The sequence below is a fragment of the Bos taurus genome, chromosome 2, assembly GCF_002263795.3.
Source record: "Bos taurus isolate L1 Dominette 01449 registration number 42190680 breed Hereford chromosome 2, ARS-UCD2.0, whole genome shotgun sequence".
In the NCBI taxonomy this organism is placed as follows: domain Eukaryota; kingdom Metazoa; phylum Chordata; class Mammalia; order Artiodactyla; family Bovidae; genus Bos; species Bos taurus.
This window is the reverse complement of record NC_037329.1, coordinates 25,949,215-25,974,765: the sequence shown is the minus strand read 5'-3', so window position 1 is coordinate 25,974,765 and position 25,551 is coordinate 25,949,215. Positions and strand designations below refer to the sequence as shown.

The 25,551-nt window shown below is 41.6% G+C and overlaps 1 protein-coding gene across 1 annotated transcript in view; it reads left to right on the top strand.

Annotated features, from left to right (window-relative positions):
- MYO3B (myosin IIIB) overlaps nt 1-25,551 on the top strand; it is a 370,966-nt gene that overhangs the window by 175,103 nt on the left and 170,312 nt on the right. The window contains exons 17-19 of the mRNA XM_059878110.1: nt 6,783-6,862; nt 15,815-15,892; nt 17,893-18,098. Of these exons, the coding sequence (XP_059734093.1) occupies nt 6,783-6,862; nt 15,815-15,892; nt 17,893-18,098 (364 nt within the window). The remainder of the gene's footprint in view (nt 1-6,782; nt 6,863-15,814; nt 15,893-17,892; nt 18,099-25,551) is intronic.

Below are 25,551 nucleotides of genomic sequence, written 5' to 3'. Positions count from 1 at the left end.
ACTCTTCCACCTCCCCCTTGTCCATTTATTGATATTAACACTCAAAGCCATAGATAAAGGCCAGGAGAGAGTGAAATCTGCAGAACAAAATCTAACATTACCCTTTCTCTCTCCTCCTCCTACAACTGTGTCATTTTCTTGTCACTATTTTAAGTTATCTCAGTGTATCAAATCTGAAACAAGTTCTTGTTATATAGACTTATAGGATAGATCATTATCTAAGTGGTTTTTAAAAAAACATACAAAATACTCTAGTATGTTTTATACAACTACTGAATTTAACCCCTTGCATTTTTATTGATTACAGTGTTATTAACTAAAATGAGAACATTTCATTTACTCCAAGCATCACCCCTGCATAAGTCTGTCCCAAGCTGACCCCCTAAACATTACTCACCCTGCCTGTTATAATTAGACAAAGTAGAGTTCGTTGCTCCCCACAGGAAGGGAGACCACCATCTCTCAAAGCTTTGACAGTGTCTTGGAGAAGGAAAGGCTGGGTCAGAATTTGTTGAGAGGTCAAGTTTGATTTAAGATGAGTCGGAGTGAGAGGGCTTAATTAGAACTGCATAAGGATCACACGAGTAAGTGGAGAGGAATGAAAGAAATTCTTGATGAGGAGTGAAGGGGGAGAGTGAAAGAGCTGGCTTAAAACTAAATATTAAAAAAACTAAGATCATGGCATCTGGCCCCATTACTTCATGGCAAATAGAAGGGGAAAAAGTGAAAGTAGTGACAAATTTCTTCTTCTTGGGCTCTAAAATCACTGCAGATGGTGACTGCAGTCATGAAATCAGAAGGTGATTGCTTCTAGGCAGGAACGCTATGATAAACCTAGACAGTATGTTGAAAAGCAGAGACATTACTCTGCTGACAAAGGTCTGTACAGTCAAGGCTATGGTCTTTCCATGTAATCATGTACAGTTGTGAGAGCCAGACCATAAAGAAGGCAGAGCACCTTCAAACTGTGGTGCTGGAGAAGACTCCTGAAGGTCTCTTGGAAAGCGAGGAGATCAAACTAATCAATCTTAAGGGAAATCAACCCTGAATATTCATTGGAAAGACTGATGCTGAAGCTCCAGTATTTTGGTCATCTGATATGAACAGCTGACTCATTGGAAAAGTCCCTGATGCTGGGACAGATTGAGGGCAGAAGAAGAGGGTGTCAGAGGATGAAAGGGCTGGATGGCATCACTGATGCAATGAACAGGAACTTAGGCAAACTTTGGGAGATGGTGAGGGACAGGGAGGCTTAGTGTGCTGCAGTCCATGGAGTCACAAACAGTTGGACACGACTAAGGTATTGAACAGCAATAACAAGGATCACATACAATGTAACCAGCCCATGATTGATGGAAACAGCAATGTGTGAATTTGAAACAAGGAATTCACAGAACCATGGAGTTTAAACAATGGACATTTTTCATAAAGAGTTGATGGGTCTTGGGTCTTTGGGGAAATTCTTGTAATGAACAATCAAACCATTTGTCTGGACAGGAGACTCCTGGAAAAGAAATTCATGTTAATGGGGACAGGAATAGCACAAGGTCATTCTCATTTAGACAGAAAGGTGTGATTTTGGTTTTCAGTATTCAAACTTGGCTTCCCTGGTAGCTTGACAGTAAAGAATCCACCTGCAATGTAGTAGACCTGGGTTCAATCCCTGGGTTAGGAAGATCCTCTGGAGAAGGAAACGGCCACCCACTCCAGTATTCTTGCCTGGAGAATTCCATGGACAGAGAAACCTGGCAGGCTTGCAGTCCTTGAGGTCGCAAAGAGTTGGACACGACTGAGCAACTTTCACTTTTCACCCACACTGACTGCGGGGTACACATAGTAGTTCTCAGGTATACTCACATAACTTAATCTGGCAAAAAAAAGAGCTGATGTTTTCTTTGCAACTCCTTTTCGGGCAGCAATTGACACCAGCCTTTTACTTTTCAGCATTTCTTTGCAATCATTTATTAGCTTATTAGCCTATTTCTTGTGTTATGCAAAATTGAAACAGGAAAATTTCCTAAACAAATGCCCACCAGCAGTCACCACCAGAACCCTGCAACCAATCCTTTAAACCCAGAGGGGGCAGCAGAGGGAAGTCAAATTTCAAGCCTGATTATTTAAAACCGCAACCCATCATCTCGGGCAACTCTTAAGAGGCAGCTGAAATCCTGGGTGCTGGTTGCTTTCCAAGAGCTGAAAATCCTCTGAAGCAGGCAGGAAATTGCCATCTTTTAAAAGTTTCAGCCCTGTCTTCAGATCACTTGTCTCTTTTGCTTTAAGTTGGAAGCAGAGAAATTATCTGGGATCATTGCAAGCTCCATTTTAGATTCTTTCCTAACCCAGTTCCCACATAGGATACAAATTCCATCCAATGCCTCTGACTTCCATTTTTTCCCTCTCCGATATGTCAGTGAGTCACAGGAGGGTGCTCTGGAGCAGTGAGGCATCCTTAGCCAAAGAGACTGGGGGGTGAAGCACTGAGGATGCTTAACATTTGAAAGAAGTGTGAACACTGTATTTACATTTAAATTAAAATGGAAACTTCTTATAGGTTATGTTTCTGAAAGGTGTGTGTGGCACATCTGCTGAGGTCTATTGTTTATTCATGCTGTAAATCCTTTGAAATGTGTTAAAATGCTTCCCACTCATTATAAAGCTCCTGCCACCCCTGGATTACGACTTTGATGTCACCAATCCTGCTTCAAAGGATTCTTTCTGGGCTATTAATCACAGTTTAGCCTCTGAAGATATCGCCAGAGAAAACATTTGGACATCTTTGTGCTAGACTTGCTAAAAACTTTGAAATCTTTAGTGTCTTGCAAATGCACAAATTGCAGCTTCTCCTTCCACTGACAACTTTTTATTTTGCTACACAATCAAATGACATTTTAGGTAAAACAGATCTCTTGGTTTGGGGGGCTAAGTATGAGAGAGGAGATGAAGGGTGGGTGGAGAGGAAGGGAGAAGAGAATTCCAGCAGGCCACTCAGACCCTTCAAAGGCAAAAAGCAGCAGAAATCAGAGAGGCTAAGAGATGGACGTTCAAAGTGGAGTTGCCTTATCATTTTTTCTCGTCTTTCATTAATTTTTTTTTTACAAACCAGGGTTCACAGTAGCAAATTAGTACAAGTCCCTGTTCTCTTGCCCTCTACTGAGACCGTGTGAACTGTTCACAGCAAATCATCATCATCAATGCTAGTAACACGAAGTGAGCACTTTCCTTGTACCAGAGCTGTGTTTATAATGCTTTTCATGAATTATTTCATCCAGTGCCCATAACAGCCCTGAAAATCATGTAGTCATCCTTCTCTTTCCAGTAGGGAGAGGGAGACGCCTTTACATATGGAGATTCATTCCTCTTGTAAAGTTTTCTTACAAAAGGGTAATTTCGGCTCAGTTTTCAGAGCCTCATGTGTGTCTACGTTTCTCAAAAATAACAACTTAAAATAATCAGTATGCCAAAGGGAGATATTTTATTCCTCTTCATTTATAATCTCCACTCGAATAAGTATGAGGTGATATCTCATTGTGGCTTTGATTTACATTACCTTGTTAGTGATACTAAGAATCTTTTCATATACCTTCAGGCCATTTGTATGTCATCTTTGCAGGCATGTATATTCAAGTTCTTTGCCCATTTTTAAATCAGCTTATTTTATTTTTTGCTGCTGAGTTATAGGGCTTCCCTTGTCGCTCAGCTGGTAAAGAATCTACCTGCAATGTGGGACACCTGGGTTCGATCCCTGGGCTGGGAAGATCCCCTGGAGAAGGGAAAGGCTGCCCACTCTAGTATTCTGGCCTAGAGAATTCCATGGACTATATAGTCCATGGGGTCGCAAAGAGTTGAGTTGTAGGAGTTCTTTATACATTTTGGAAAGTAACCTCTTACGAGATAGATGGTTTTCTCCCATCTTTTTTCCCCTGTTGATATACAGTCCCAATTGTCTATTTTTGCTTTTTTTGCCTGTGCTTTTGGTGTCGTACCTGAGAAATAATTGTCCAGACCAATTATTGGCTTTCCCCTATGCTTATATAGTTTCTGGTCTTACGTTTAAGTCTTTATTATGAGTTGATCTTCGAGTATAGTATAAGATAGGGTTTCAGTTTCATTCTTTTGCATGTAAATGCCCAGTATTCACAGCACCATTTGTTGAAGAGATAATCCTTTCCCCACTGTGTAGTCTTAATACCCATATCAAAGATTATTTGACTATATGTGCATGGGTCTATTTCTGGGCTCTCTGTTCTGTTCCATTGGTCTATATGTTTATCTTCATGTCAGTATTGTTTTGCCAGACTATTTCAACTACTATAGCTTTGTAATGTATTTTGAAATTAGGACATAGAAGGCCTTCAGTTTTTTCTTTTCCTTCTGAAGATTGTTTTGGAGTCCTTTGGGGTTCCATATGAATTTTAGGATTTTTTCTATTTGTCCAAATGTCATTGAGATTTTGATGGGGATTGCACTGAATTTGTAGCTCTCTTTGGGTGGTGTGGACATTGTAACAATATTAAGCCTTCTAATCCATGAACACAATCCAGGGTAACAGAATATGCCACCCCAAAATATGCCAGTTTGCCATAAGGATTATTTTAAGCTGAAAGCAATTGAAAAGGAGCAGATATAAGAAAAGTTCTCTGCTTTCCCTGCATTTGTCCAAAAGCAGGGCATAAATTTGTAAAAATGTGCCCCCTTTCCTCTCTACCAAAAAAGGCAGAAGTTAATCACCAGAGACAACTCTAGACCCTATCAACTCAGAGACAGCACCATTAGAGGAATCTATATAATAAATTAGCCTTTATCTTATAATAGCTTCCCTATGTATTTTTTGTTGTTTAATGGCTAAATTGTGTCCAGCTCTTTTGCGACTTCATGGACGGTAACCCACCACAGTCCATGGAAAATCCATGGGATTTTCCAGGCAAGAATGGAGTGGGTTGCCATTTCCTTCTCCAGAGTATCTTCTCGACCCAAAGATAGAACCCACATCTCCTGCATTGGCAGGTGGGTTCTTTACCACTGAGCCACCAGGGAAGCCCTTCCTTATATATCTACCCTTACCATAATTTCCCACCCCTGGAAACTCAAAGTTCTTTTTCTTTGTCTTTCACTTCTTTATCAATTTATTGTTCTTTTGTTAATATCTATATAAATCCAAGTTCTAACCACCCCTTAGAATTACTCATCACTGAGTAATCCTATATATATGTGCAATGCATGCATTAGTAAACTTCTGATTGTTTTTCTCTTGCTACTCTATCCTCTGTCAGTCTAATTTGTAGGGCCCCAGCCAATGAACCTAAGCTGGGTATTTTGTAGGAAAGGGGACCCCTTCCAGGGCCCGAAACTGGGCTCTTGTTAACACTCGGAAATGAATTGTCCGAGGAGACACATCTGCTGACAAAGCAAGAGATTTTATTGGGAAAGGGCACCTGGGTGGAGAGGAGTAGGGTAAGGGAACCCAGGAGAACAGCTCTGCCACATGGCTTGCAGTCTCGGGTTTTATGGTAATGGGTTTAGTTTCTGGGTTGTCCTTAGCCAATTGTTCTGACTCAGAGTTCTTCCTGGTGGTACACGCCTTGTTCAGCCAAGATGGATGCCAGAGAGAAGGATTCTGGGAGGTGGGCGGACAGGTGGTGTCTCTTTTTGACCTTTCTCAAACTTTTCTGGTTGGTGGAGGCTTATTAGTTTCCTGTTCCTTACCAGGACCTCCTGTGATAAAACAACTCTTGCAAATGGTTACTATGGTGCCTGGCCAGGGTGGGCGGTTTCAATCAGTGTGCTTCCCCTAACAGGTAGAGGAAAAAGTATATTTTTTTCTCCCTCACAATGGAATAGCTTTCCATTTATTTGTGCCTTTGTTGGTTTCTTTGAGGAGTGTTGTATAGTTTTCAGTGTATAAATTTTCACCTCCTTGGTTAAGTTTACTCCTAAGTATTTTATTCCTATTGATGCCATTGTAAATGGAACTGTTTTCTTAACTACCTTTTCAGATTTTCATTGTTAGTGTATATAAATGCCACTAACTTTTTATATATTGATTTTATATCCTACAACTTTGAATTCATTTGCTAGTGCATGTGTATGATCTTTAGGGTTTTCTATATGTAAGATGATGTCATCTGTGAATGGAGATAATTTTACTTCTTACTTTACAATTTGGATGCCTTTAATTTCTATTTCTTGCCTAACTGACCTAGCTAGGGCTGCCAGTATTATGTTGAATAGAAGTGGTGAGAGTGGACATTCTTGTCTTGTTCCTAATCTTAGAGGAAAAACTTCCAATTTTTCACTGTTGAGTGCATGAGTTATGGGATTTTCATATATGGTTCTCTTATGTTATAGTAATTTCCTTCAATCTCTAGTTTGATCCCTGGGTTGGGAAGATCCCCTGGAGGGGGACATGGCAACCCACTCTGATATTCCAGCCTGGAGAATCCCACGGGCAGAGGAACCAGGCAGTCTACAGTCCATGGGTCGCAAAGAAGCAGACACGACTGAGCGACTAAGCACTAGCTTGTTAAGTGAATGGGAGACTTTGTGCTTTCTTATTTGCTTATTAAACTAACATAAATTTAATTTATATTACAAATTATAGCTTATAAATATTATATTTTACTTATAATTTATATAATTGAATTTCAAAATTTTTCCAAATGTTTCAAGTTCAGGGCAGATCATTTAGAACATTCTGAAAAATACAGGGACACAAAGGGAAAAATTACTTATCATACTATTCTTTAACTTTTCCTTTGCCTTAATTTTTTGTCTTCTTTGCACAGGTAACTTGGCCCAGACAAGAGCCAGGATAACAGCAGCCTCAAGATCTTTGCCTCCGCATTTCAGTTCTGGGAGACTCAAGGTGAGTTGTAGGTTTATACCCAAAGTACTGTGGACCACAAGACGTTCTCACCCTAGGGATCATCCTAGGTGGGCAGGATTAGTTTCCTTTATCTGACCCACTACCCAGGAAGTCTAGAATAGAGACTGAGGCATTTAGGAATTTGGGGTTAAGAGATTTGAAACATCATCATGGAATCCTTTACAATCCTGTGTCAGGGGAAAAATTTTTTTCCTCTACCCTCTTAAGTTCAGTGTTTGATGACTGAATTCAACTTGAACGGACAGATTAGCAAGAGAAAAAAAACATATTTTAATGATATACATACAGAGGTTCACCAAAATAGTGACTCTAAGGGCCCGTTAGATTTTGAGGTTTCTATACCATCTTAATAGGAGATGAAGAGAGGAAGAAGGACACTTCTGGGACAATCAGTGACTTTTGGGAAAAATAAATGGTCCTTAGGAAAATAAATGGAAAGTATAACAGTTTTATATGACACTATCTATTTCGGTAATTTCTTATCCCAGTGCTGACCTCTCATCTCTGGTGATAGGAATCAGTCTTCTCTGATTGCAAAGCTCCCAGGGAGGGGATTTATGACAGTTGAATTATTTTTGGAGGCTTTGCTTTTAGGCAGATAAGGGGAGTTCATAAAAGCTTCTTCTTGCAACTGTTGTTACTTATATGTCTTCAGTTCAAAATAATCCTCATGCCACATGGCATATGCAGACCCCTTTACCTGATTCTCAGAAATACTACTTAAGTTTATAGAACAATGACACTTGAAAACAAAGTCCATCTGGGAAGATATAAGGGCTTCCCAGGTGATGCGAGTGGGAAAGAACCCACCTCCCAGTGCAGGAGATGTAAGAAAAGCAGGTTCAATCCCTGGGTTAGGAAGATCCCCTGCAGGAGGGCATGGCAACCCACTCCAGGATTCTTGCCTTGAGAATCCCATGGATAGAGAAGCCTGGTGGGCTTTGATCCATGGCGTTGCAGAGTCGAACACGACTAAAGCAACTTAGCACACGTGCACATCCACAGCCACAGGAAGAAGTGCACACATTCCACTTTTTCTTGAAGCTATCACCAATGTAGAGTAGGATAATGAAAGGAGTCAGCAGGGAAGAAAGAAACCAAGCCCCCTCCTATTACTCCGCTTTGCTCTCTGAAAAACGAGTGATGCACTTATCCATGCAAAGAGGGTGTTAGACAAGTTGCTAAATGTCCGGTTGTAAAATATTTTTAACTGTTGCATTCTTCCTGCTAATGTTTAGCCCAAATCTCAAGGAATGGCTGCTTAATATTCATTGTGTACACTAGCAGCAAGAAATAATGATCTGAAAGTTGAGGGGATAATAAACAGGGGTCATGTCTCTCAATTTTCTTACCCTTTGTTTATACTGAATATTAAATGATTCATTTGATAAAGAATAATCAATACAACCACATATAATTCATGAATATTACCCCCAAATTGATACAGACATACATATCTATACTCACTTCCTCTGAGAATAAAAGACCTGCACATAGTAAGGATTCAGATCATCTTTGTTAGCAGTAATTCTTACATCCACATTGTTAGCACAATCCTATAGAATATTCCACTTTTCAACCATGTGCATTTGTGGCAGGATATTAGGGCTATTTAACATGAGTTATGTGGGACCCTAGGTCAGGTTTACAGAGGGGTTTCAGTGGTTCTGAGAGTAAATGTATGTACATATAATGAGACATTATATGTAAATGTTGTTTGTGTTCAGTGCACTTGATCCTCATTATTCACAAAAGTTATGTTCTATGCGGCTTCTGTGAATGCTGAATCAGCAAATCTTGAAGCAGTGCTCCTAGAAATACACGGTTAGGCTCCTGCAAGCCTCTGGTCACAATACTGTTGTCAACTGATTAATATATAACCTGTATTGTGTGTGTTTCTCTTTAAAAACATTATATTTAATGCAGGTGACCCTTGAAGAACACGGAGGTTAGGGACACCAACCCTCCATACAGTCAAAAATCCACTAATAACTTTACAGTGGGCTCTCTGTATCCACAGTCTTACAGATGCAGATTCAATAGGCCATAGATTGTGTAGTAGTGATGTATTTACTATTGAAAAAAATCTGCATGTAAGTGGATCCATGTAGTTCAAACCTCTGTGGCTGAAGGGTCCACTGTAGATACTTCTTACAAATAATTAACTATATGCCGTATTTCTTTGTATAAACATTATTTCAAATACAGTATTTGTGTCATTGAACTCAAGGCCAGCAGCACTGTGACTCATGCCTGAGTGAAGCTAAACTAACACACAAATATGTTCCAACAGGCACATCAGAGCCTTCTTACTCTTAGGAACTCTCAATAGGACTTCAGTCCTGTGATTAGGTGCTATTTTGAACAGTATAATCACCAGTCTAAAGCACAAAAAAAGGAAAAATTCTGGCACTTAAGTACACCTTGAAAAAGATACTTGTTTATGGTGTAAGAGCTGGAACAGGAAGACAGAGAGTGTCACTTTGTTCAACCTCAGCTGGGAGCATGCACATCCGGGTATCAGTTTCTACCACTCTGCATGTCTGTAAGTGACCATGAAAGCATGTGAGCATTGATTGATTTGGAGATTAAAAGTACATTTCAAAAAAAAAAAAAAGTACATTTCAGCAAGTAGGCAAATTCACCAATGTAGATCCACAAATGATGAGGATCAACCATATGTGTGGTTTTTTGTTTTTTTTTTTTGAGTCATTGGCTTCCACCAGACTCCTTCTCCAATACTTTGGCCACCTGATGTGAAGAACTGACTCATTGTAAAAGACCCTGATGCTGGGAAAGATGGAAGGCGAGAGAAGGGGATGACAGAGGATGAGATGGTTGGATGGCATCACTGACTCAATGGACATGAGTTTGAATAAGCTCCAGGAGTTGGTGATGGACAGGGAGGCCTGGCGAGCTGCAGTCATTGGGGTCGCAAAGAGTCGGACATGACTGAGCCACTGAACTGATTAACTGAGACTCCTTCTAAAAAGGATCATGACCAAAAAAAAAATGAGAGAGAGTCTCCTGTGTACTATTCGATGTCAGCCCATATTGCCCTCCTTTGCTCAGTTTGATGTTTTGACCTCTGGATTCTGCTAGGACCTATTCCTCTGCCTTCCACACTCCCTATCCACACGTTGTTATCTCCTTCCCTGAACTGCCTGTGTGAGAAGTGTGCCCTCCAGTGTGTGGCGTGTATTTACATCACTACAATATATATATATAGGTGAGATGAAAATGACTAGAGATTTATTTTCCCTTGGAGAGAAGATGAGTTGAAAATTCTAATTAAGGCATCAGAAAATATGAGGGTAACAACAGCAATAAAAAGCTCCACCAATTCCTCTCTGCCTTATCCAAGAAAAAGTAGAAGAGGTGGCCCTGCCGGAAGCTAGCCTCCACCACATTCAGCACCCCAACCCTGGGCTGGTGTCCGCACCAGCCTTGCTTCCTCATTCAGCGCCATGGAGACTTTTGAGGGGAGTGATGCTGCAGGGGCTTTTTCCTTAAGAGATGGATGCGTCACTTGATAGCAGTAAAAATTCTTGACCAAAGGCTTTGTCAGGAGGCTAAGTATAAACACTTCTGAGGTTTGGAGATGCAAATCGTAGGTACTTGCTGAGACCAAAGGAAAAAATTCCTCCAGTTTTTCATTTATTACTGAGATGTAGATGGTTTTCAAGGCTTTTTGGAAGCTGTGTCTTTATCCTAGAGTAAATTTAGTTGACAGATGAGGCAGATCTTTTTAATAATACCATGCTTTCAGACTGATTTTTATAACTTATAACAAATCACATATAAAGGCATTATATTATGTTTAAGGAGTAGGTTTTGGAATCAGAACTGGGTTCAGACTTAGGCGTGGCCAGTTACTGGCTGCAAGACTCTGGAAAATTTACCTAAAATCTTTGAGCGTTAACTTCCTTATATGTAGAATAGTAGTAACAATGATGTTTACCTCATAGTGGCCTTTTGAGAATTCATTGACATAATGTAGGCAAAGTGTTTAGTATAGTGATTTCACATTGGAAACAATAAATGTTTTATTACTCATGTTTAGATAACCATCTAAAATTCCATGTGTGTAGTGCATATGTATACGGAAGCTTGCTCATTTCCTATGGGCCTGGAGTCTGTACCACAAACTGTAAAGCTTATTCATGACTATTTTGAAGGCTAACTAGCACTACTCACAAGGAATCAGGCAGGACATTTGTCATGTGGGCTTTCTTGACAAAGCAAGCTTGATTAGCTCCAGTTGGCTTATATGGTTATATCAATTGGTGGTGTAGAAGAAGGGTATACTGGGTTAGACAGACGATGTTTTTATCCAGAATATTGGTTATACTGATCATTTTGAAATTGGTTTCATTGGAAGTATTTTCTCTGCCAATAAATAAAAAGATTTCCTTGCTATGTTGCATGGGAGCTAGTACTCACCTTGCTGCTAAGTCACTTTAGTCGTGTCTGACTCTGTGCGACCCCATAGACGGCAGTCCACCAGGCTCCCTTGTCCCTGGGATTCTCCAGGCAAGAACACTGGAGTGGGTTGCCATTTCCTTCTCCAATGCATGAGAGTGAAAAGTGAAAGTGAAGTCGCTCAGTCGTGTCCGACTCTGTGCAACCCCATAGACAGCAGCCTACCAGGCTCCCCTGTCCCTGGGATTCTCCAGGCAAGAACACTGGAGTGGGTTGCCATTTCCTTCTCCAGTGCATAAAAGTGAAAGTGAAGTTGCTCAGTACTCACCTTATTCCGTCAAATAAAAACCCAGCATCCTTAATATTGATTATTGTTGTTCAGTTGCTAAGTCACGTCTGACTCTTTGCAACCCCATGGATTACTAAACTAAAACCGAATCAAACATGGTAATAAAGGAAGGGGAACTGACTGACCTTTTCTGTGTGTGCGCATGTGCAAGACAGTGGTTTTTAAGTAACACAGACTTTGGAAAGGTAATAAGTCAAAGTCCACATAGCTATTAAGCACAGGAGCCAGAATTTGAACCAAGTGTGTCCAATTCCAAGCCCTGGGCCCTATAGCACAAACCCCCTGAGGCTTGGAAGCTCTCCCAACCTTTTTTCCTCCTATCTGAGGTAAAAATTTATAAGAATCTACAGAAAAGACTGTTGTTGTTGTTGTTGTTGTGAAATCCCTGCTTTTGGAAAGAACAGTTTGCTAGATGATGGCTTCAATAGAATCTACTTTCTGGATCATTTCTAAGAAACTTTATTTTTTAAATTAAAACCATTGCTTGGGGGCTTCCTGGGTAGCTCAGATGGTAAAGAATCAACCTGCAATGCAGGATACTTAGTTTCTATTTCTGGGTGGATGAGATCCCCTGGAGAAGGGAATGGCAACCCATTCCAGTATTCTTGCCTGGAGAATCCTATGGACAGAGGAGCCTGGTGGGCTACAGTCCATGGGGTCCGAAAGAGTTGACATGACTGAACGACTAACACTTAGCTTTAACTATTAACGAAATCAGTTCAGAAAGACAAGCTCTTAATTTAGACAATAACCTTTGCATTTCTTTTGGCTTTGAGTTTTTTGCTGTTCTGTAGAGTTCATGGTCGGAGAAGGCAATGGCACCCCACTCCAGTACTCTTGCTTGGAAAATCCCATGGACGGAGGAGCCTGGTAGGCTGTAGTCCATGGGGTTGCTAGGAGTCAGACACGACTGAGCAACTTCATTTTCACTTTTCACTGTCATGCATTGGAGAAGGAAATGGCAACCCACTCCAGTGTTCTTGCCTGGAGAATCCCAGGGACAAGGGAGCCTGGTGGACTGCCGTCTATGGGGTCGCACAGAGTCGGACACGACTGAAGTGACTTAGCAGCAGCAGCAGAGTTCATGGTGGGCTTCCCTGGTGACTCGGCAGTAAAGAAACTGCCTGCAATGCAGGAGCCGCTGGAGATGCAGGTTCTATCCCTCAGGAAGATCCCCTGGAGGGAAGGCATGGAACCCACTCCAGTATTCTTGCCTGGAAAATCCCATGGACAGAGGAGCCAGTCCATAGCGTCACAAAGTTGGACGCAACTTAGCACAGCACAGCACAGAGTTCATGGCAGGCCCAATGCAGACAAAGTCCTCCTACTTTAAAAGTTCAAGAGAGGCAACTTCTGGTATGTCCCTTGTCCGAAGTGCAAGTCCCTCTTTTAGATCCATTCCATGTACAGGGGAACTTCATAACTATGCAAATACCCTTTGCCAATCCAAGAGACCCTTGACCAACCCAAGACCTTTCCAAATTCTAAAATCAGAAGGAACGCAATCGTATGTTATTTGTTCTTTAAAATATAGTACTAGATATGTAGGTGGTGAACTATAGACATGCATTAACATTTCCAAGTTATATGTAGGAGAATAGGTTTTTACTAACCAAGAGTTACTCTGTATGTGAGTAAAAGAGCAGAACTTGAAGTCATGCTGGGTGATTACTAAAACTGAATCAAACATGGCAATAAAGGAAAGGGAACTGACTGACCTCATGTGTGTGTGTTCGCACAGCAGTGGTTTTTAAATAACAGGCTTTGGGAAGTTAATAATACTTCCAGCCCTGTATCTTGGATTGCAAACTGGTGCTTCATTCTATATTTTTCCAACTTGCTACAGGGAATGGGTACTGATCTTGAAAACAGTATATATCACACTTTTAAAGTTATATCTTAGCAGAATTAATATACATCAAAGATTTTCCTAATCACTAAACTGTTAAAATTCTCAAATGCCAAGGGTCTGCTGTATGTTCTGAAGAAGGATAACAGGTAAATTCTACTAATAAGAGAAATATGGATGAGTTTCCCAGATGCCCTTTCACAGTGGATTAGAGCCTGAGGGGCTGGCACTAGCCAGCTAATATGAATAAAAAGGGAGGGAAATGAAGGAGGAAAAGCAGAGTTCAAAGCAAGCTGTGGTTCTTCAGGGAGGATCTCTGAATAAAAAGAAATAGTGGAAAAATTCTCAAAAGTTGTGTGTGTGTATGAAAGTCAGGTGGGGAGAAAGAAAATAAGGAGAAAGAATGTTTAGGAAAACTGTCAGAATTTACAGTTTGGCCAAAGGCAGACCGTAGCCAAGATCCTCCTTGCTTCAGTCCAAATTAGCTTTCCCCAAATCTCACCAATGCTGAGCTGTGTCCTCCTAGTGAGGGTGAGATAGGGAAGGAAGCTTCCGTGTGGTCCCTGCAGGTAGCGCCATCGGACCTATGCAGGTGGGGTGGGTATGTTGTGTTTTTTCTTTTCTATGTGAGAGCAACCTTCCTTTTCAACACAGAGCTGTCATTTCCTCCTTTCTCATTAAAAAAACAAAAACAGCTACAGGCAGTTATACTGTTGCTCAGCTACATCCAGATGAAACGATGGCTCTGGGAACAGATCCAGTCTGCAGCCTAGAAAAAGAAAGCTGCACTGCCCCCCGCTCATGGCACTTTGCTCAGAGACACCCTCAGATTCCTGCTCACTATTTAGGTTGTTTTTCTAGTTTGAAAACTTAGTTCCTTGTTTATTCCCCTTCTTAAACATACCTGTTTTCTTTATACAAGCCAGTTGAAGCGTTTTCTTCAGTTTTGCAAACAGTTTCCTAAATGCCCCTCGAATAAGTCTCGTTATTCAGCCACCTCCCATGGCCCTGTCCCTTCTAAGTAGCCTCTTCTCACTGTTGTTGAACAAGGCTGCAGACATCCTCACCCTGCGGGGAGGTAGCTGCCCGGGCAGCAGTCCACTGAGTGGAACATGCGTGCTGACAGCAGCGTCTTCCAGTTCAAATGTTCCTGCTTCATACCCCTGCCACCTGTTCCAAGCAGATGGGAGGCTACCACGGAGGCTGGTACTGAGACGCTGCTCATATGCTCTGCAAACCAAACAGCTCTGTGTGTACAGAAGCAGGCATTTTATCATTGAGATAAAATGATGGAATACAGGGTGCCTGCAATTGTTTGCTACCGTGGTTTTCATTCATAAATTCTTCCAGTCAGCCCAGGTATTTGGGGCAGATGCTTGGGAACAGGTGTACTCTAAGCTCTGGTCCACAGTGAACACGTGGGAACTGTGGGCAGCAGGAGGGATGTTGCAGGGTCAGAGTCTGATAGCAGGAAGGCAGTTAGGATTTCACTAATTCTCTTGTGGTGCAACCTGGGCTTTGGGTCTGTGTTTTTGTAATTACAGTGCAAGTGAAAGCCACTCAGTCTTGTCCAACTCTTTGCGACCCCATGGATGATACAGTCCATTGAATCCTCCAGGCCAAAATTCTCCAGGTTGGGAAGATCCCCTGCAGAAGGGAAAGGCTACCCACTCTAGTATTCTGGCCTAGAGAATTCCATGGACTGTATTGTCCATGGGGGTCGCAAAGAGTCAGACATGCCTGAGCGACTTTCACAGCTCAGACAGTAAAGTGTCTGCCTGCAATGTGGGAGACCCGGGTTTGATCCCTGGGTCGGGAAGATCCACTGGAGAAGGAAATGGCAACCCACTCCAGTATTCATGTCTGGAAAATTCCATGGACTGAGGAGCCTGGTAGGCTACAGTCCATGGGGTCACAAAGAGTCGGACACGACTGAGTGGCTTCACTTTCACTTTGAAATTGCCCAGCTTCATATGTTATTACCCAGTTTTCTTTTTAAAAATAGCATGGTCTCATATGACATTTTTGGAGAACTAAATAAGGGCCCAGCAGAATGTGGAGAAATACAGGAAGAACATGGTTGGGGTTTGTACTGAGACCATATAGTATATCACAGAGTGTGGTCGTTGTCAAATAAGTAGAACGGTGTAAATTCTGTTTTTCTTTAAGATGTCTTTAAATGAGTATGTACTATTACATCATAAACATCAAGGCCCCTCAGGTATTTGATCAAATAGCCTTTCACATTTTGGGAAATGTCAGAAAATAAGCTGTCTCTATACCCAAACCACTGTCTCTGCTTATGTTCCAGGTGGACACTCTGGAGGTGATACGGCATCCGGAAGAAACCACCAACATGAAGGGGCAAACCATGGCTTCTTACTTTCGGGTAAGGAGTCTTCTTGATCTCTTCTCTGCCTGTTTTCAGAAAAGATGAGTCAGCCCTTCGCACAAGAGGCCTAGATACCACAGAGTCACTGAAACAAGAGCAAAGCTCAGAGTCAGTTAGGAAAGATGGAGGTGTAGGGAAAGGAGAATTATAACAGGGAACCCACCCTTGAGTACAGCGTGAGACCACAAGTGTCTACAAAGGGCCCTCTGCCACTGGCACATAGTCCACTGAATGTGCTGATTCTGTTAGTGTTTCAGCTGCTTCTTGGCCTTAAAGCTACTGGAGTCAGCCACTTTCCCAGTATATTTACTGAGAAGTAAAGTAGTTAATAAAATTCCAGAAGGAGGCTTATCAAGTTCATGAGAAAATATGTCTTAGCTTCAACTTTATTTTCCTAGACTGAATTGACCCATTGCAAGAGCCATTTGCCTGAGCACAATTATTTCCCATCTCTGTTACCCCAATTCCTGATATTTTTACCTGGTGAATGATTCTTTTGAGTAAAAATGTTGTCTCCATAAGGACTCTGTCAAATGCGCATTAGAGAGGAAAGATAAGAGACTGTCACTTTGTACTGATTTGCACAGATTTGTTTATTTTCAAATTATGAAGCACTGGGATTGGGAACCCATTAGAGATCACTGACCATGGGGAACTGAGGTCCAGGCAACTTCACGATGGAGATGCTGTTAGTCCAAAGACAGAACTACTGAAACCAGGGACAACAGCATAAGGTTGTAAGGTGGGGTTGCCAAAGTAAGGGACTTGGCAGGGATAGTAAGTCAAGTGGATCATGAGCTGGAGTTGCCAGGCAGGCTGGAGGGTGGGCCTGGGAGCCAGCATCATGGAAAGAAGGTTCCACCCAAAGCTAGTGGGTTCAAGAAGGACCTAGAGCCAAGAAGTCTGACCTGTGCTTTAGAGGTAGACTAGAATGGGCCTCTGTATGGATTGTAGGGACCTAGAGGTCTTTGGGTCCAGCGTTCCATCAATGTAGTGATGCCTGCTACAGCTTCTCCAACAGGTAGGTTTTCAGCCCCTGTTTCATCACTTATGGTTGGACATTTCTAATTGCCATTTATTTCTTATCCTGATCCCCTTAGTGGTTTGATTATACTCTCCTAGTTTCTGCATGTATGGGATTTGAAGGCTCTAACTATAAGGTTATCCTCAAGATCCTAGAGTCCCTCTTTCAGCAGAAGAAGCCATTGGCATGCACTTTTCAGAAGCATATCCATAACAAACAATTGGGTGTCCTCAAAATACTAGTCCCCAAATGCTAAAAAAAATGGCACATTGCCAAGCTAGGTTAACACCATTTTGGATCAGTAGCAGGTAAAATTATGAAATAATGGGACTGATTTTATGTGTGGCTTGTAATTGCCCCAAAGACATGTCCAAAAGAAGAACTGCTGCTGTGAATGTCTGTGAGAAACAGAGAGCACCCCTAGTTTTCCATGTGCTCTTTCTGCTCTCTGTACAACCATTTGGTGTATGTTAATTTATCTTCATTAGAATCTCCTTTTACCGTCCAGTTTTCTTGTTTTCTTTGCCCTCTTTATTCTTCTCATTTTGCTTTAGACTTTCTGGTGATTGTTAGGTTAAGGAGGCAACTGACCCCTTCCCTGAAAGCTGGACCTTTGAAATTACAGATACAGTTGATGGAGCATCACCGTGAAATATCAGAGACAAGCTAGTTCTGGCAACAGAGTTATGGGATAATCTAAGCAAATTCTTAGATGGCTGAGTTTCTGCCAAGTGGGATATTGCTTGGCCCTAGGTAATGTTTAAAGAAAATCCACAGGCAGCTATAAGTACAGAACAATATAAGTCAGAACTTATATTGTTATTTCTTTTTGCTGAATTCTTGTTTAGCCTCAAAGGTTCCATGAGTTGTTTACAAGGTGACAAACTGCCCTGGAAGCCTGGGCCAGCCACTGTTGTAATTATCCATTATGATTTTGGTAACCTCACTTCTTGTGCATTTTTTCCCCTGGTAGTATTCTCTGATGGATCTGCTCTCTAAAATGGTGGTGGGACAGCCCCACTTTGTACGCTGCATCAAGCCCAATGATGACCGAGAGGCCCTGAAGTTCTCCACAGACAAAGTGCGGGCCCAGCTCCGCTCCACGGGCATCCTAGAGACAGTCAGCATCCGCCAGCAGGGGTATTCTCACCGCATCCTCTTCGAGGAGTTTGTGAAAAGGTCAGGCTGGTATTTTGGGAAATACATTATATTAAACATAACTGTGCCAAAGCTATTCTGTCCCCTGGGATCATCCCCAGCCCTCTTGCCTCCAAACACGTGATTGGCTAGTTTGTTCTTTAGTCGTTAAGTTGTGTTCGACTCTTTTGGAACCCCGTGGACTCTGCCAGGCTCCTCTGTCCATGGGATTTCCCATGCGAGAATACTAGAGTGGGTTGCCATTTCCTAGTCCAGGAGATTTTCCCAACCCAGTGGTGGAGCCATCGTCTCCTGCATTGGCAGGTGGATTCTTTACCACTGAACCACCAGGGAAGACTTTCCAGCTGCCATTTACTTGCTTAAATGTTGTTTCTGTTGTACTCCAACTGAATTACAGTCGTCTGGAAGACAAATTAAGCTCCCTTCTGATCAGTTCAATTCAGTCACTCAGTTGTGTCCAACTCTTTGCCACCCCATGGACTGCAGCACGCCAGGCTTCCTTGTCCAACACCAACTCCTGGAGCTTGCTCAAACTTATGTCCATGAAGTCAGTGATGCCATCCAACCATCTCATCTTCTGTCATCCCCTTCTCCTCCTGCCTTCCATCTTTCCCAGCATCAGGGTCTTTTACAATGGTCAGTTCTTTGCATCAAATGGCCAAAGTATGGGAGCTTCTACTTCATCATCAGTCTTTCCAATGAATATTCAGGACTGATTTCCTTTAGGACTGACTGGTTTGATCTCCTTGCAGTCCAAGGGACTCCCAAGAGTCTTCTCCAATGCCACAGTTCAAAAGCATCAATTCTTTGGCACTCAGCTTTCTTTTTTTTTTGGCACTCAGATTTCTTTATGGTCCAGCTCTCACATCCATACATGACTCCTGGAAAAACCATAGCTTTGACTAGATGGACCTTTGTGGACAAAGTAATGTCTCTGCTTTTTAATATGCTGTCTAGGTTTGTCATAGCTTTTCTCCCAAGGAGCAAGCGCCTTTTGATTTCATGGCTGCAGTCACCATCTGCAGTGATTTTGGAGCCCACAATTTTGATTTAAAGTCTGTCATTGTTTCCATTGTTTCCCCATCTATTTGCCATGAACTGATGGGACCAGATGCCATGATCTTAGTCTGAATGTTGAGCTTTACGCCAGTTCTTTCACTTTCCTCTTTCACTTTCATCAAGAGGACCTTCAGTTTCTCTTCACTTTCTGCCATAAGAGTGATGTCATCTATATATCTGAGGTTATTGATATTTCTCCTGGCAATCTTGATTCCATCTTGTGCTTTATCCAGCCTGACATTTTCCATGATGTACTCTGCATATAAGTTAAATAAGCAGGGTGACAATACACAGCTTTGATGTACTCCTGTCCCAATTTGGAACCAGTCTGTTGTTCCATGTCCGGCTCTAACTGTTGCTTCTTGACCTGCATACAGATTTCTCAGGATGCTGGTAAAGTGGTCTGCCTGGCTCTTTGCGAGCTGGTGGACTGTAGTCTGCCAGGCTCTTCTGTCCATTGGATTTTCCAGGCAAGAATACTTTAGTTGGGTGCCATGCCCTCTTCCACAGGATCTTCCTGACCCAGGGATCGAATCTGGTTCACATGCATTCCAGGCTAATTCTTTACTGTCTGAGCCACTAGGGAAGCCCCTCTTCTTATCACATCTGAAAAATACAAATGTCTTTAGGTATTTTTGTGTTATAGATAAACATATATATAATATGTGTTATATATAAACATATATATAAACCTTAGGTTTCAAAATCTCCAGATTTTTTTTTTTTTTTTTTTTGCTGTAATGGAAGTATTCTTCCATGAATGGCTCAAGATTCTGGCAAATGTAAATGCACACAACACCCACTCCTTTGTCAGGATCTGGCACAATTTAATAGGATAGCTAACATCTACATAGCACCGAAAATGTCCCAAATGTGTAATCTCCTTTTGATCCATACAGCAGCCCCATAAGCTAGGCTTTATTATTATCCCCATTTTACAGATGAGGAAATTGAAGCACAGAAGGAAAGTAAGTGATTTTACCAAAGTCCAATGCTAATAAATGATAGGACCAAAATTTGAACCCAAGGAGTCTGGCTACATCAGCCACAGTTTTAATCTCTTCAGTCTACTCCATTCAATAAAAGTTTGCTGCAGAAATTGCTGTAGAGCTTCCTAAACCCAGAAACTGCCTTTACCTAAGAGTGAAATGTTGCTCTTTTCTGAACAGCTGCCATAGGTATGTCTTACATATACATGTGATTATAGGTAGAATTTTCACAAAACTTTCTGTGAAGAAATAAGAATAACAACAGAGAATCTTTGAGAAGCATTATTATCTGAGAATATCCAGAGAGGAAAATTAAAATTATTATAAAATCTGCTGTACCCCACCAACCATCTTTAGTTTCTTTTCACCACCGTGCTGAAACTTCTGCCCAAGGTCATTTTTCCAACTTTTCCTCAGGGAAGAATGGATCCTAATACGGCAGGTCACTTCATTGGATCTTCCCAATGCCACTAAATTCCATGCAGATGAAAGAGCAAAAAGAGCTTTTGGCAATGAGAGCTGTTAAATTAAAAATAAGAATGAAATGGCTTTTTAAAAGGAAGTATCTTTGAGCCTCTTTTTTCATCTTAAATTTGGAGGTGGAACAAACAAAAAAAAAGATGATTTTAGCTCATGAATGTGACTAGTCAAGTATTTTTAGCTACCAAGAGTTGAATACATAAAAAATATTTAAGAAAACAGGTCAAATGCTAAACAGATTGGCACTTCTTTGTTCATAATCAGAAAGCCAGTAGGCAAGTATGAACAGGAGTTTCAAAATGTCAGTAAATCTGAGGGTATCAGAGATTTCTGAGCCAGCAAGTTAATTGGTATTTTGATCCTTTTGAGCAACTTAACAACAAAATGGATGAGTTAGCAGTTTCCCCCCTTGATGTTATTCAACAAATAGGGGTGCCTCTTATCTTCCTGTTCAGGAGTGCTGTTTTGTAAACTCTTAGCAGGAAATATGCAGACAAAACAATCAAAGGCAGGGCTTATCAGGTGGCAGTAAATAAAAGATAAAGACTTGTTTAGTGTTACTCTTTACCTTTTGTGTTTTCTGGCACTCGGGACTGAAATCCTGACTTGCACACACCTGAAAGGCAGTGTTTTGAGGATTATGTTGTCTGGTTCGAAAATGAGGAAGGACTTTCCCAAGTCACCCATGTCTGCAGACTTGGCCAAAGCTAAAATGTTTCCTTGCCTCCGCATCCTTGAATTTCCTGGCAAAATGACTTAGAAATGCCCTTCCAGTTTTCTACTCGTGGCACCTTCAAGAAAAGGGCTATTTTCAACACCCTCTCAAGAGTGGGGCCAGGTGGGTCGGAAGCATTCATCTATTCTCAGGTAGGCTTGAAGAAGGCTGCCTGACAGTACTGGGCAGGCAGCTGAGACCTCCTGGAAGTCCTACTGTTGAGCTATCACAGGAAAGATCTATGAATGCTTGTTGGCTTCATGGTCAGTGGACTCTGAAGCATGGTCCAGCAGAAGGTCTGCTCTGAGACACACGTGTATGATGCACATACTTGGATGTGTTCTGGCAAATGTCTAAAGGATAGTACAGCATATTCAGTTCAAAGTCTTATAGTTTGTTTACTAAACTATTGTAGAAAATAGTATAATTTAGTGATAAGATTGAAGTTCTAGTCTCCTCTTAGATAGAGTATTTGGCAAGTAACCTAATATTTCCATAGAGGATGTTTCATCATCTGCATGATAAGAAATCAGGAATACACAGAGTCCACATCCTAAAGATTTTCAGAGATTACATGTGGATTCCTGGGCCTTAGCCTCTAAGTTTTCCAGAAAGGCCCACCTCTCCTGGTTTAGCTCACAGGACGGAGAACTGCATCTCCCAGGACTCAGTTCATAATAATTGTTAAATCAGTGTCTGTTGAACAAAGTGAAACTTTTGCCATCTTCTCGGTCTTTCAGTTCAGTTCAGTTTAGTCGCTCAGTCATGTCCGACTCTTTGCGACCCCATGAATTGCAGCACACCAGGCCTCCCTGTCCAACACCAACTCCCGGAGTTCACTCAAACTCACGTCCATCAAGTCGGTGATGCCATTCAGCCATTTCATCCTCTGTCGTACCTGTCTCCTCCTGCCCCCAATCCCTCCCAGCATCAGAGTCTTTTCCAATGAGTTAACTCTTCGCATGAGGTGGCCAAAGTACTGGAGTTTCAGCTTTAGCATCATTCCTTCCAAAGAAATCCCAGAGCTGATCTCCTTCAGAATGGACAGGTTGGGCCTCCTTGCAGTCCAAGGGACTCTCAAGAGTCTTCTCCAACACCCCAGTTCAAAAGCATCAATTCTTCAGCGCTCAGCTTTCTTCACAGTCCAACTCTCACATCCATACATGACTAATGGAAAAACCATAGCCATGACTAGATGGACCTTTGTTGGCAAAGTAATGTCTCTGCTTTTGAATATGCTATCTAGTTTGGTCATAACTTTCCTTCCAAGGAGTAAGTGTCTTTTAATTTCATGGCTGCAGTCACCATCTGCAGTGATTCTGGAGCCCCAAAAAATAAAGTCTGACACTGTTTCCACTGTTTCCCCATCTATTTCCCATGAAGTGATGGGACCAGATGCCATGATCTTCGTTTTCTGAATGTTCAGTTTTAAGCCAACTTTTTCACTCTCCTCTTTCACTTTCACCAAGAGGCTTTTTAGTTCCTCTTTACTTTCTGCCATAAGGGTGGTGTCATCTGCATACCTGAGGTTATTGATATTTCTCCTGGCAGTCTTGATTCCAGCTTGTGCTTCTTCCAGCCCAGCGTTTCTCATGATGTACTCTGCATAGAAGTTAAATAAGCAGGGTGACAATATACAGCCTTGACGTACTCCTTTTCCTATTTGGAACCAGTCTGTTGTTCCATGTCCAGTTCTAACTGTTGCTTCCTGACCTACATACAGGTTTCTCAAGAGGCAGGTCAGGTGGTCTTGTATTCCCATCTCTTTCAGAATTTTCCACAGTTTATTGTGATCCACACTGTCAAAGGCTTTGGCATGGTCAATAAAGCAGAAATAGATGTTTTTCTGGAACTCTCTTGCTTTTTCCATGATCCAGCGGATGTTGGCAATTTGATCTCTGGCTCCTCTACCTTTTCTAAAACCACCTTGAACATCTGGAAGTTCATGGTTCACATATTGCTGAAGCCTGGCTTGGAGAATTTTGAGCATTACTTTACTGGCGTGTGAAATGAGTGCAATTGTGCAGTAGTTTGAGCATTCTCTTTCATTAGCAACTTCCAATTTTCTCATGATTGCATGAGAAACCCATGGTGCCCTGGTATCTTCTCCTTCTTCCTTCTATTCCTCTACTTCCTGTCCTTCAGAAAGCTAGGTGTAACCTCTATCTTCTCATTCTCTTCAAACAGTCCATCAAAAGTCCTGTCAACTTTACCAGCTAAGGTTTATCAAAAAGATTCCTTTGGGAATTTCCTGATCCCTTCTCCCAAGGCTTTATTAATCTCCCATCCTTTCTCCCAAGGTCTTTTAATAATAATAGCAACAGCTTGAGATATAATTCATATATGATAAAATCACCTTTTAAAGTGCACAATTCTATGGTTTTAGTATATTCATGAGTTGTGCAACTCACTGCTATCTAATCTGAGCATCTTTTCATATGCTTACTGATCATTTATAATATTTCGTCCAAAGAAATGTTTATTCAGATCCTTTACCCATTTAATTGTTGATTTTTATATATTCTGGATACTAGAATCAGATATACTATTTTCATGATGTATTTTTCGCATGATGTACTCTGCATATAAGTTAAATAAGCAGGGTGACAATATATAGCCTTGACATACTCCTTTCCTGATTTGGAACCAATCTGTTTTTCCATGTCCAGTTCTAACTATTGCTTCTTGACCTGCATACAGATTTCTCAGGAGGCAGGAGGCACATAAGGTGGTCTGGTATTCCCATCTCTTTAGGAGTTTTCCAAAGTTTGTTGTGATCCACACACTCAAAGGTTTGGCGTAGTCAATAAAGCAGAAGTAGATGTTTTTCTGGAACTCTCTTGCTTTTTCGATGATCCAACAGATGTTGGAAATTTGATCTCTGCTTCCTTTGGCCTTTTCTAAATCCAGCTTGACTATCTGGAAGTTCACGGTTCACGTACTGTTGAAGCCTGGCTTGGAAAATTTTGAGCATTACTTTACTAGCGTGTGAGATGAATGCAATTGTGCAATAGTTTGAGCATTCTTTGGCATTGCGTTTCTTTGGGATTGGAATGAAAACTGACATTTTCCAGTCCTGTGGCTGCTGCTGAGTTCTCCGTATTTGCTAGCATATTGAGTGCAGCACTTTCACAGCATCATCTTTTAGGATTTGAAATAGCTCAACTGGAATTCCATCACCTCCACTAGCTGTGTTCATAGTGATGCTTCCTAAGGCCCACTTGATTTCATCCTCCAAGATGTCTGGCTCTAGGTGAGTGATCACACCATCATGATTATCTGGGTCATTAAGATCTTTTTTGTATAGTTCTGTGTATTCTTGCCACCTCTTCTTAATATCTTCTGCTTCTGTTGCTGCTGCTGCTAAGTCGCTTCAGTCGTGTCCGACTCTGTGTGACCCCATAGATGGCAGCCCACCAGGCTCTGCTGTCCCTGGGATTCTCCAGGCAAGAACACTGGAGTGGGTTGCCATTTCCTTCTCCAACGCATGAAAGTGAAAAGTGAAAGTGAAGTTGCTCAGTCGTGTCTGATTCTTTAGCAATCCCATGGACTGCAGCCCATCAGGCTCCTCCATCCATGGGATTTTCCAGGCAAGAGTACTGGAGTGGGGTGCCATTGCCTTCTCCTCTGCTTCTGTTAGGTCCATACCATTTCTGTCCTTTATTGTGCTCATCTTTGCATGAAATATTCCCTTGGTATCTTATTTTTCTTGAAGAGATCTCTATTCCTTCCCATTTTATCGTTTTCTTGTATTTCTTTGCATTGATCACCGGAAGCCTTTCTTATCTCTCCTTGCTAATCTTTGGAACTCTGCATTCAAATGGGAATATCTTTCTTTTCCTCCTTCGCATTTTGCTTTTCTTCTTTTCACAGCTATTTGTAAGGCCTCCTCAGACCCATTTTGCCTTTTTGCATTTCTTTTCCTTGGGGATGGTCTTGATCCCTGCCTCCTGTACAATGTCAGGAATCTCCATGTGTAGTTCTTCAGGCACTCTATTAGATCTAATCCCTTGAATCTATATTTCTCAATTCCACTGTATAATTGTAAGAGATTTGATTTAAGTCATACCTGAATAGTTTATTGGTTTTCCCTACTTTCTTCAGTTTAAGTCTGAATTTGGAAAAAGGAGTTCATGGTCTGTGCCACAGTCAGCTCCCAGTCTTGTTTTTGCTGCCTGTATATAACTTCTCCATCTTTGGCTGCAAAGAATATAATCAGTCTGATTTTGGT